We start from the raw sequence: 13,503 nt of genomic DNA on the forward strand, positions 1-13,503 counted from the left end.
CTCCAGTGGCTGTGGTTTAAACCCAAATTCGCGGATAGAGTAAGTGACGGTTAAAAGACTGATGCATGATGTTCATATCAGAATTACCACAGTGTGTCCCTGTGAGTAAGAACAATGTCTTCGGCTTTGGGTCGTACCTGAGTTCTTCATTGAAGAAAAAGAGGCGATGGTGGACCGTTCTTAAGTCTACTTAGTGGATGAAAAAGACCACCGTGAGATAAGGCCGTCAAGGCAGGTGCTCACGGTAAAACTCTCGACATTCATACGCTACCAAACCAAACCTCTTTTAGATGTTTAATCAAATCCCAAACAGTCACTTTAAGGACTAAATTATATTAGGAAATAATTTTTAGAGAACTCATTCTAATGCTAAACGTTTCCTAGTTTAATTTAACACGGTTCCACTGTAGTTGCATTCCAATAAATTACAGCTATTAGAATCTTAATTTAAATAGTAAATTTGAATAAAACTAATAATTACCGTTATATTTAAAAGGACAACAGGTTAAGTATCTACAATTTAAATATAATTAAATGAGATATTTTGACAAATGTTAAAAATGTCATGGCTTCAAGGAGATTTGTAGTTTATTTTGTATAAATAATATAATTTTTAAATACTAACCAGAAATTATGTTTGAAAACCTTCGACTAAATAACCGTAATTATTGTAGCAGTAGTATTGTTGTTATTGTTGTTGGTAGTGGTGAAGCGGTTGATGGTGGTGGTGGTGGTTGTTGTCGTAGTAAGAAATATTTGAATATCCTTTTTGTTGCCGTTCCAACATGTTATAGACAAATTTATGCTAAACACAATACAAACATTTTTGAAGCAGAATTGATTGATTTTTTCATTCTTTCTTTATTTTTTCTTCCTGCTTTATTTAATTTTAAATTTAAAATTTAATTTTAAACACTTTAATATGTGATTTTGATTTGATTTCATAGATTTTAATAAAAAGCCGGCTGGTTGTTTAATGATTTGATTTTAACTGTATAAGTGACCCACGGGCTAAGGTTTTGATAAGAATTTTTTGAAAATTAAATTATTTCATTAAGAAAACCAAACACGTTCATTTATATTTATATTTATGTTGTTGTTGTGGTAATACCAACTTAATCTGGTCTTAATCTCTTTTTAAACATAAACAACAAAACCGACAAAAAAAAAACAAAGAACAACAAAAAAACTTAAAAATCAAAAAGAAATAATATTTTGTCACTCTGCTAATCTTGTATATTTTCTTACACTTTTATGTTTGTTTGTTTTTTTAAGATTTTATGCACAAAATTGTTTAAATATTTTTGTTGTTTTACACCACACGACCACAAAATTTTTGTATTATTGAAATTGATTTTTTACAAAAGAAAAATAATCCCGTTATCATCACCAGCAAAGTAGTCGTCTAATAACAAACTGTTCTAAAGGAAACTCGATAAACATTAATTTCCTGCTCTTATTTAAAGAACAACACAACAAGCAAACATAACATCGTATCAAACCAGGTCGCAAGCAACCACCGAACGAACCAACGTGTCATCGAACCAGAAGCAAACCCAACACCCCTCATACATACACATCATAGAAATATGTATGTACGTATATGTATTTAGCGGGTTTTTCGTTTGGGGGTTGAAAGAACAATTTGTTTTGTAAGGCGGCAATAGAGTACAGTGGGGTTGTTTAGGTAATAAATGAAACAAGTATTTCTTTAGTGCAGTGTCCTTTTAAGAATTTTGATTCCAACTTGTATTATTTGGCTACATCCCCCGGGGGCATGTTACCTTGGTGAAGCCTTCACCCTGGTGTTATTGCAATAAAGAGGTGGCCAATACCTCTAGTCTGGCCGGGACTAAAAATTGGTTACAGTCTACTGCCTGGCTTAGTCCTTGCATAGATAGAAATCTGGTACTACGAGTGGTCAGTTGCCCGCAGGACTATGTCTTGGCTGGTCAGTTGGTTGAGGTTTCTTTGGGATCCACGTAGTGGCTGTGGTTTAAAGCCAAATTCACGGGAAGAGTAAGTGGCGGTTAGAAGTCAATATTTCGGGATAAGTTCGGTGCTGTTGCCGAAACAACAGATACCCCACAGAGGAGTGACTGTAGGACTAAGCATTGGAAATTAATTGGTATTAATTGTAAATGGTACGCAATGAAATTGAGGTACGGCGGGCCTCACCCCACCCGTCTACCTATAATGAATGTGACGCATGTTTTTCTCTCATGAATGTGCATAAGAATGAGATGAGTGCTGGGTTGTATGATGAATGAAAGGTATCATATACAAATGATACCATTGAATTTTTCTTCCTTGTCCAGATATGTTCAGAGTTCCCTGTAAGTAAGAACAATGTCCTCGGCTTATTTGTTGGATTCGTACTTCGGTCCACCGATTACGTCTCTAGGTGGTGTTGCCGAATCAACAGAGGTCATCCAATGGTCAGATATTAGGTTGCTCGAGTACTTCAGCAAAGTGCTTGTACATGGACTGTTCAAATTCAATGTACAAAAATTTCCACCTGAGTTCTTCATTGAAGGATTTAGGGGCGATGGTAGGCCGTTGTCAAGTATACTAAGTAGATTAAAAAGACCACGTGGCGTAGGGCATCATGTCAGGTACTCACATAAAACTCTCGACATTCATTATTCGGCAACATGGTGAAACTTACATATATATTTAGATTTATTCTTATGTAGTTTATTGGAACTGGGAAAATTAGGTTCTAGTAATGATGTTAAAGAGAGTACTCTTTGTGCACATATGATTTCAATCGATAGTATCAAAATATACTTCTAGTGGACATCTGATCAGCATACAGCACACATTTAATACGATCCAATCCTATAACAACTCCTAGCTCACGGTGAAACTTTATCAATCACATGGTAACCTAGAGATGACACACCATCGTTGCTTTTTGTACATGATTTCGCCGGTCCATGTACAAGTACTTTACTCGAGTACATAGTTATCTAATCTCTGATCATCGCTGCGCCATTGCTTAACTTTCGAGAGGAAAAACATCACTTACTCTCGAAACCACGTTGATAAGGTGTTTTCTGTTGGTAACAGCACCTGGAGACGTAAATGTAGACCGAAATACAAATCAAGAAATAAACCAAAGACAAGTTCTTACTTACGAAGCAATACACTCTACAACAAGTCTGTTGTTAACAGAACCGAATCCGTTGTTACACGAATGGCTCTAAATTGGAAGATAAAGTAGCGCTGGGGTTATATATTGAAGATTCAGAAGCAGAAATATACCACCGTTTACCAAATCATAACACAAGCTTCCAAGCTTGTCAAAGAAGTCAATTAGGGTGATATCAGATAATAGAACTAAATCTAAGACCGTATTGGTTTGTAAAAATGCGTTAACTGAATACTATCCCAGAGGAAAGGTTCACGTCTTATGCGTACCAGCCTACTCGGGAGCAGTCGGTAACGAAAAAGCGAATGTAATAGCTTCAAAGGGAAGGGAGCTCGAGGCAGTTAACCTCACAAACGCAAAACCATTTGACGCAACAAAAGCTGAACATAAAATATGGGTGAGAGAATCCCATAAGGCCTCTTGGAATAATGAAACAGTGGGTAGAACCACGAAGATTCACCCCATAGGATCTTCGTGGTTCTACCCCTGATGAGAGTTAGTATGATGGTACGTATTCTGAGTGGACACACAGGATTACGAGCACATCTATGCAAAATTGGACGTGCGGATTCAGACGTATGTAGAGCATGTAGAGAGGACAGTAAAACTCTGGACCACTTTCTTTGCTACTACCAGGCATTCTCGAAGTTAGGAACAAGTATCTTGGAAGTGATTTTATTCCGGAAATAGCATTCCTGACTAACACTGATCGGAAGATTCTTAGGAATTACGTTCAGAAAACTGAGTTTCTGAACACTGAAAAATAACTCATTCAGTTCCCTTTTTTTTTCATGATAAAGAGCGCACAACAGGCCCGATAGTGGCCTAGGTGTATTTCTTCGGATTTGATGTAGTATACATCCTCCTATCAACCTAACCCTCCCATAGAATGTCAACCAACACATTCATTCTTGCACGACGAAGTGACCTCCTAGACAAGACAAAATCTGAAACTTTGTCCCTATGGACTACCGTTTCCCGTGGTACTGGATAAGATAGTTACTCTGTTACGGCCCCGGGATAAATCATTTCATTGGAAACTATCAGTTTATAGTACCGCAAACTAGAGGTACATTTTTTCCTTTGGATTGCAATCACTCGTTTCGATGGGAAAAAAATATGATATGATATGATATGATATAGATTGTACGGTTCAGAAAATTGTTGTAAAACCCAACAAGAGCTTACAAAATAACTCAAGCAGTAATCTCAAATTGTAGGACGTATCTTAAAGCAGGGAAGTTCGTTTACGAATTGTAGCAAAAAGATCTTGAAAGGCGATGGTAAATACAGCATAAACGCTTTAAAAGAAAATTATTTTTACACTGCAAAAAAACGATAACTCAAAGCGTCCTAATAACCGATTCGTGACAAAATCAAATATCCATAACGCTAACGTACTGCTGGCTAGCTGAAAATGAGTTGCGAATACAACAGATCGTATGTGAAACCTGTCTCAATACTACTGGCTAGCTGAAAATGAGTTGCGAATACAACAGATTCGTTTAAAAAACGGTCAGACTTGAAAGATTAAAACTTCACAATATAGGAAAGTTTTGAGGGACTGACTCGCATTGTAGAATAGTGACCCGTCTGATTACATTTTTACAAAATAACTAGCTATCACATGACATATTAGGTAACATATTTTTTGAACCCCGTCGCCAAGAGTAATTAGTTTCCACGTGATTTCATGATTACTTTCTAGCTTACTAGGTAATGAAAGTTTTTGCTGGGTTGTAATTAAAATGCAAATTATTGTTGTTTTCTTTGATTACACAATTATTATTTATTATTATTAAAGGAATACAATAAAATATCTTAAATTAAATTGACACATTTAGTTCTACATAAAAAAATAACTAAATTTTACTAAATAGTTAATAAGCAGCATCGTTGTATTAACACCACTGAGTTGTGCGTCTTTTCCAAATAGCATCAGTTTCGTTTATGCATATCTTAAGAAAAGATATGCCTTTTCATAGTTATAGTACAAACCTACATATACTACACGACTATTAAATGTTGTTCGTTTAATTAATCTAAAAATAAAGTTTTGAAAAATATGCGATAAGAGTTAAAATACATAAATATAAAGAATGAATAAATAATGAAACTACAAATTAAACTTAAACTAAGACCTTAAAACTAAATCAAGTTAAAAATTTGAAACTGTTTCGAAACTTATAAACACTTCATGTGCATTTGTCATCATTCATTATATATTTCCCAGCAAAACATCTAAACGAATCAGTCCAATTTCGTATCCTCTGTTCTGAAGTGAAGCCTATTCCAGTGAGATTAATCTACATCCATCAAAACGGGACCATGTTCCACTATTTTCATCTTACAACATTTTGCAGAGTGTTGCCATTACGGCTTTATGTCTGCTAATTCCTACTTTTAACGATTGAATTGTATTCAGTACTGATCACCACGATTTCAACACCTTCCACCCAGGGATATTTGGCTATGACGTTGATTTGGAGGGCTTCACAAATGCTTTTTCATCTTTAGTAGTTATAAATATAAAAATAACTTCTTTTTATAACATTCACAACTTTGCGAAGCAAAGAAAACCTTTTCCATCTCAATAGCGTTAACCATTCATCATAATCACATTTCCATCCGAATTTCCTAATGACCGTTATTGTCCAATTAAGCCGGCATCACACAAGCACAGACGTAATATGATCTGTCAAAATTTTTGGGTATAAGAGTACCGATGGGATCTTCTATACGCCGAAGGTAATGAAACTAGCACACATTTAGAAAAAATACGAGCCAATCTTATGGCTCTCTTCATTTTTTTAAATGACATTAAATCAGGGATGTATTTGTATGTAAAAACGTACAAAAAAGGTGAAGCAGCTGTTATTCTCATTTTTGTTATACGGATGGAATTTCATTTTACTTTTTCAATAGACTTTAAGTACGCAAAGTGTGATCGTGTGAAGTATCCTTTACAGAAAGCAATCAAACCGATCGGTCAAAAAACCAACATTTTCACTTGAACAACTCAATCGAACACGTCTCAGTGTTGACTCAGTACTAAGATGTACTCCTTGAGCGAGATTTAAAATGGAAACACTACATAGAAGATAGGATCAATGGGACTTTTTCGAACCAAATATATGAGCAATACCTCTGCCAAACTTCTAGAAACATTGCATTATATTTCCCCAATCGAATCGAGATATCAGAAATGAGGCAGAACTTAAAGTTGAACGGCTCTTTAAGCGAACACGATAGCAATGTAAAAGGGTAATATTAGATGGTTAAAAATTGGACATATACAGAATTTGTCCGAAATTTTGTTGCACTGATCTTAAAGTAAAATACCACGGTCAGGTTAAATATAACACACTGTTAGACTGTGAGAGAGCCTTAAAGGCATAGTTAAAAATCGGAAATAAACAAAATTTGTCCGAAATTTTGTTGCACTGATCTCAAAGTATATTAAAGGCATAGTCTTCCAGAGGCATGTTTTGCACCATATGGATATCGGCCGACTCTGAAATAGCACTCTATAAGGGAAAAACAAGAGGAAATAAACCTGACGTCTATCTATCTAGCAATCAATCTATCTATCTATCTATCTATCTATCTATCTATCTATTTATCTATCTATCTATCTATCTATCTATCTATCTATCTATCTATTTATCTATCTATCTATCTATCTATCTATCTATCTATCTATCTATCTATCTATCTATTTATCTATCTATCTATCTATCTATCTATCTATCTATCTATCGAGTTTCGAACGAAACCAAAACCAAAGAATAAATCTTTATTCTTCCAATACCATGACGAAGGGGAAAATGTTCAATACAACGAGGTCGGAAAACATGAGCGAGAGCATCCAGCAAAGCCACTTGTAATTATGAAATGATCGGTAGAGACACATAGATTTTATAGAGTGCAGTTTCCCAAAACGAGATCATACTGCATTATACTAAATTGGATAAACGGATACAAACGAATTTAGAACAGACGGACAGAACACTGCCAAGTTTTCATCAAATCTAGATCAAACTTTCTTGTAAGCGATGTCAATTCTAAAGATTGTACGGAGCACACAACGGACTCGAAAGTGGCATAGGTGTTTTTTCGGATCTGATGTTATATTCTAATTAAATTCTTTTTTAAGCCTCTAAACACTTTCTTCTTTAAGCCTCTAAACACTTTTGTCGGCAAAACAAATTAACACCACACCTAGGCCCATAGTGCTAACTAACAACAAAGTTGGTCACATGTACAACATGTTCGCCCACAACATGTATGCAGTGCACATGACTGTTTATCAACGAAAATCATATTAACCCATTTAATAGGGCATAGAAAGACACAACAATTACGAACAAAATTGGTTGTGGAGTCTTCTTGCCAGCAGTTGTCTACGTTGTCTTCGTCGTCATGAGTCTTCTCCCACAACACAAAATTATGAAAAATATTCGTAGTATTGTTATTAATACGAAAAAGAAAAAAACTATTTTATAAATTGTTTGAATTTTTCTTATTGTATGTGCACACAGCAGCTGTAATACGAGACATTTACTAATGTTGTCCAGTATGTTTTTGGTTTTTTTTTTCTTTTCATACAATTTGTTTTTTTTTATGCTATTTTGATTTTCTTTCCTTTATCTTGTTTAGATTAGAGATAAAGAATGAAGGAGGTCGGTCATTATCATCACAGTACAATAGTTTTTTTTACATTGTCTAGAAATTTATGAGCGAAACAAAAAAAAACCCACACACACACACATTGAATATGAAAATTAATGTTGTACAACAAAAGGAAAAAATAATGATATAAAATGAAAAAAAAAATAGTACATTTGCAATCGTCTGTTCATATGTCTATTAGGAATAATCATAAATAATCATAGCAACGAAATTTAAATTAAGACATATTATAAACTTCTTCGTCGAAATGGTTGAGATTAAGGACTGTTAAGTTATTGATAGCATTTAAACGAGTAAACTTTTATACAGATTTTTACTTTAGTCCAGGATTTTATTAAGATTTCTTTCTCTAATATCATAAGGATTAAGTTAAAAACAACTTTAGTTTTACTTAGAGGGTTTTGCTTTAGATCCTGCTCTTCTATGAAGTTGAGAATTAAAATCCGTAAGTTTGTATTATGATCTTTTATATAGTTTGATCATTGGCTCTATGCTTTCTTTTTTTCAACTCTAGTATTTATCACAGATTTCCCTTATATTAATTTTAATTGACTCTTGCTGTATGGACAATTAAACTACAAAATTGTACTCAGCCAAGTGCAAAAAATGAATTTTAATAGCAATGTGTATGCAGGTTGAGAATTTGGATTTAGGTTGCTTGTTAAACTCGGTTATCATCCGTACCATGACCATGGAATAAATAGCAAAATGAGAGTGAGTCTTTTTATGTTGAATCCTTCGTACATCAGCTCTGTTGATAACGGGAGCCCTCCGCACCACCCCATCAAAGGCTCTCTTTGTAATGATAGGATGGCTACCTATTGATCTAATAATGTTGTCCTAAAAGCGGCCATTAGACTCAATACAATTGGTATGTTGCATATGATTCAGTCAGGTCACTCTACCATTCTCAATTGTCTACAAGAAATTTCTGACAATATCGACTAGTGCATCGCCAAACCATTTTTTGATAGAAGCTTTTCAGTGAATATCCAACACGATCCAAATGTGATAGAAACAATCTTCCATGACGGATCGTATAAGGTTTTCACCGATGGCTCAAAATCAAACCACGGTGTAGGCAGTGGCTTTAACATAGCACATTCGGGAACGGAAGTATCATTTAAGCTCTCTCACCAAAGTAGCGTACTTCAGGCTGAACTATCAGCCATAAAACGGGCTGCAAACTGGCTCAGGTTTTATCGAATATACGGTGTCAATATTCGAATTTATAACGACAACCAGGCAGCCGTTAAGGTTCTAAGTGGTGTCTACACGACATAGTCCTAGAATGCCGGACATCCCTTGACGAGATGGCGAAACATTCCACAATAGGACTGTATTGGATTCCAGGACATAAACAAATCCCTGGTAATACCATCGCGGACTCTCTTGCCAAATTAGGTTCCTCGTTTGCAAGAGAGCATATCGAACCTATATTAGCTTGCGCAGGATCATATGGGAATCTTACAACCCACAAAGATCATATGCCCTTTTCCTTATTCCGAGAGCTAATCTACGGAACTTAATGGCAGTGGTAACTGGCCACTGGTCTTTCAGAATCCATGCAAGAAGACTAAACTTACCCAGTAACGACTTCTGAAGGAGCTTTCAGCTGACTTACTCTGTCATTGCCCCGCCCTAACTGATCACAGAATGGACCTGCTAGGTAGCTATTTTCTGCATGACTTAGCGGATCTATCGGAGGTTGATATCCGGAAGATAGATTCCTATATTCATGCGACAAACTGGTTCGGTATAGGAAACCAGAGTGATTAGGTCGAAGTGTACTAATACGCCGACCGTTTTCTCTCTTTTCTCTCGAAAGATAAAAAGGTTTTTTTTTGAATCCACGCTAAATAAACCAACCTCCATGCCTGAAAACTTAAACTGTGCGAATATCTAAAGTCCCTAAAGCTCTAACTTTAGTGTTAATGGATTAATATCCTAAAATATGAAGTTTTTGTCCCAACGAATTAGAAAAACGCATTACTGGATTACCCACAAGCCTTCTCGACAAGAGTCAAAGGCATTAATTTAAACAATTTAATTTCCCCCTTTTAATTAAACACCAACTTTGATACCCAAAAACATATGTTCTTTCCGTCATTTCCTCTTAATTAACAATAATTTGTTTAACCAAAAACAAAACGAGAAAAAAACATCAATTAATTTTTCTTTTTATTTTTCATTAAGAAAACAAATTCATATCACTTTGGCCAACGTACTTTTGAACATATTTTTAAACGTGAATATTGTTCGGTTTTCATAGAAAATCGCTAATTACGTCTACAAAGATAATGAGAAAAAGGCAAAAAAAAACACAAATTTAAGAAATGTAAAATTTTCAGAATTTCCATGTATTAACTTTCACGTATAAATTCGTTTTTTTTTTCAATTAATTTGTCTGCCATTGTGTCTGCATTGGAATTTGAAAAAAGCCAAAAAAAGAAAATCCAAAATCACAGCAACAACAAGAACTAAAAGCAAAAAATTTTGTTTATGTTTTAGTGGGGAAAAAGACACAATTAAAAATTTTATTCAAACGCGAGAGAAAAACAAAAGATGAGCAAATTATCATTTAATTTCATGAGACTGTGGTTATGTCAATAGTGTTGGGCAATTATACGAATCAGAGTAGTAGGGAAATGGAATTTGAGTATTTAGCACAAAGTAAGAAAATAATTAACTAACTAACTAGCTAGTTAGTTATCTATCTATCTATCTATCTATCTATCTATCTATCTATCTATCTATCTATCCATCTATCTATCTATCTATCTATCTATCTATCTATCTATCTATCTATCTATCTATCTATCTATCTATCTATCTATCTAACTATTTATCTAACTATTTATCTAACTATTTATTTATCTATCTATCTATCTATCTATCTTTTTATCTATCTATCTTTTTATCTATCTATCTATCTATCTATCTATCTATCTATCTATTTTTCTATCTATCTATCTATCTATCTATCTATCTATCTATCTATCTATCTATCTATCTATCTATCTATCTATCTATCTATCTATCTATCTATCTATCTATCTATCTATCTATCTATCTAACTATCTATCTATCTATCTATCTATCTATCTATCTATCTATCTATCTATCTATCTAACAATCAATCTATGAATTGATTTGAAGAATTTAATTGAAAATTGTACTTTTTCAATGTTTATTGCTATTCTGATATGTACTTTTCGGGTTATCCAAATTAACACCTTATAATCAAAGATATCCGAGTAAAAATTTAACCAAACCACACATATCACTAAAAGTATAAAATGTATTCTTTGATATATTACTTTAAAAAAAAACTTCTAAGAATTATTTTCTACACTAGTTTTTACACATACTTATACTGCCGTTTAGATAATTTTCAATTCTTTTAAGAATTAATTAATTTTTATTCTAAATTATAAACAAATTGTTTAGAAAATTTCTGATTAATTGTCATGATAATAAAAATGCCGCTAACTTGGTGGCATTTATTAGCGACCATAAATTACGACATACGATTTTCTGGCTCATTAAAATTTAAAAAACGAAAAAAGATAAAAGAATATAAATACTTGATAGTTTATTGGCTAACAGGGGCAATTTTTTTTTGTTTGATTTAAATAAACTGGAGGCAAGTTATGACAATATGACAAAATTCAACATAAGATAAGATGTGAGTGCTGAAAAGCTGATTTTTAATGAAATGAAGAAATTGTTATAAATTTGTTTAGTCTATTTAATTAAGTATTATGCTATCACAAAATAAAATATAACACTTTTTTCTAAGTGATAATAAAGTGATAACATGAGTTATCTTTAATAAGAAAAAACTTTTATAAAATATCTTAATTTGCTAATTTTATTTACTTTTTCGCCTAGAATCAAGATGATCACAAGTTTTCATTGTTTTCGCTCTATATTTTATAATTATGGAGATAAATGGACTTTTATGTTTTCACTCACTCACATACTTTCACTGTTTTCGGTCTATCTCTAATAATTATGGTTTCACTCAAAAATCGGTTTATATTACTTTCAATATAAATGGACTATTCTGATTTGTACTCTTTTATAATAATTTAAACTAAAGCTTACCTTAAGCCTAAAGTCTTCTTATATTTTGGAATATATTAATCATTATCCAAACGTTTACGTGCATTTCCTTTCGCTGCAAATTTACGTTTCTTAAAAGAAGTTGACGTATTGTTGGTAACTTCTGCATCTAACGTTTCGATAGTTTTCTCTTTAAAACGTTTAACTGGTGGTTCATAAGGTATATCTGAGACAACGGGTGCAGCATAATAATTGTTTATAGCTGGTAATTCTAAATCAATTGGAGCTGCAGGAGGTCTGTAATTAAAATATAACATATTAATTCTATATCTTGATATAATTTGTAAATTGTTTTAACTTACTTATTCTCCACCACTTGCCATTGTCCAATTTCAGGTGCTTTAGCTTCTTCTTCAGTTTTAAAACTTTCCTTGCGTTCTTCTTCGGCTTTTTGTTCTTGCTTGCTAACTGGTGGTCTAAACATTTTTAAACGTTCACGATTGTAACGTGCCACTTCTTCATTGACATTTTCACGAAACTTCTTAGCTTGTTCGGCTTCTTGTATTTCCTGTTGTTTGATAGCCAAATCATTAATACGTTGATATTCCTTCCACGAGAGATAACCTTCTTTTGGTACTTCCCAAACACTTTCATTAGTCTTGACATTCCAATAATAAGAATAGCCCTCATCATTAACACCTTCTACCCATAGTGAGGCATTGGGCACTGCACTATGATCAACTTTCGGTATGCCAACCCGAGGTCCCATTTCATCTTCATCATCTGAGTTGCCAGCCAAACGCATGGGATCAACTTGTTTAAAGTTATTACTAGCTGTATGGGGACCGACCGCAGCACTTGTTGAAGGACCAACACCGGCTGTCATAACAGCATTTATAGAGCGCGCAGTCAAATCTCCTCTACTGTGTATGTCGTGGGCATAGGAACGCATAGCCGCCTCTTCCATTTTGCGTATTTCAGCATCCATTTTACGTTTTTCCTGTTCAGACTTTTCGCTATTGCGACTAATGTCTGTTATACGTTTCGCCACATTCAGCTTATGTCGCTTGCCATTTTCGTGAAAGGAAATACTCTGTACAAAAGAAAATACGAATTAATAGATTTTAATTCCTTCATAAGTAAACGTTTTCCTTACCGCTTTATTGTCACTGATCCAGCATTTACAAAAGTCACAATATTTACGCTCATTTGATTTCCAGTAGTCCGCCCTGTTGTAATCAAATTGTAAATTAAAATAAATATAATAATAGTAATAAAATTGCTTATATTTCTTACATTTTTCATAAAATAATATTGGAATAAATAAAACTAATTTCGTTCTTAAACAAATGTCAACAAAAACTGTGGTGAATTTAATACTGGCTGCCAGATAAATAATGAAAAACATATGGTTGTAATAATGTTGCCACTTGAAATGCCAATTGCAAGCAGTGGCCAGACTTGTGTGTGAGTGGTAGCTAAAATGCACGTTAAAGATTTAAAATAGTTATATAAGTAAACTATAGATGGCAGCACCGTATTAATTAGAAATTTCCTCATTTTCCTGTGTCATTATCTTATTAGATAAT

At 33.7% G+C, this 13,503-nt stretch overlaps 1 protein-coding gene across 3 annotated transcripts in view; it reads right to left on the minus strand.

The window, feature by feature from the left end:
- LOC111682108 (WW domain-binding protein 4) overlaps positions 1-13,280 on the minus strand; it is a 42,312-nt gene extending 29,032 nt beyond the window's left edge. The window contains exons 1-5 of one of the 3 annotated variants that reach the window (XM_023444016.2): positions 13,211-13,280; positions 13,071-13,143; positions 12,277-13,007; positions 11,957-12,211; positions 4,919-5,196 (exon numbers count right to left, since the gene is read on the minus strand). In XM_023444016.2, the coding sequence (XP_023299784.2) occupies positions 11,992-12,211; positions 12,277-13,007; positions 13,071-13,143; positions 13,211-13,212 (1,026 nt within the window). In that variant the 5' untranslated portion in view covers positions 13,213-13,280 and the 3' untranslated portion in view covers positions 4,919-5,196; positions 11,957-11,991. Of the gene's footprint in view, positions 1-4,918; positions 5,197-10,185; positions 10,327-11,956; positions 12,212-12,276; positions 13,008-13,070; positions 13,144-13,210 lie in introns of those variants that run through there. The other 2 variants (XM_046952113.1, XM_046952107.1) reach the window with 2 other exon arrangements.
- Between the last annotated feature and the right edge of the window lie 223 nt (positions 13,281-13,503).

Source organism: Lucilia cuprina, chromosome 2 (genome assembly GCF_022045245.1).
Source record: "Lucilia cuprina isolate Lc7/37 chromosome 2, ASM2204524v1, whole genome shotgun sequence".
Classification (NCBI taxonomy): Eukaryota; Metazoa; Arthropoda; class Insecta; order Diptera; family Calliphoridae; genus Lucilia; species Lucilia cuprina.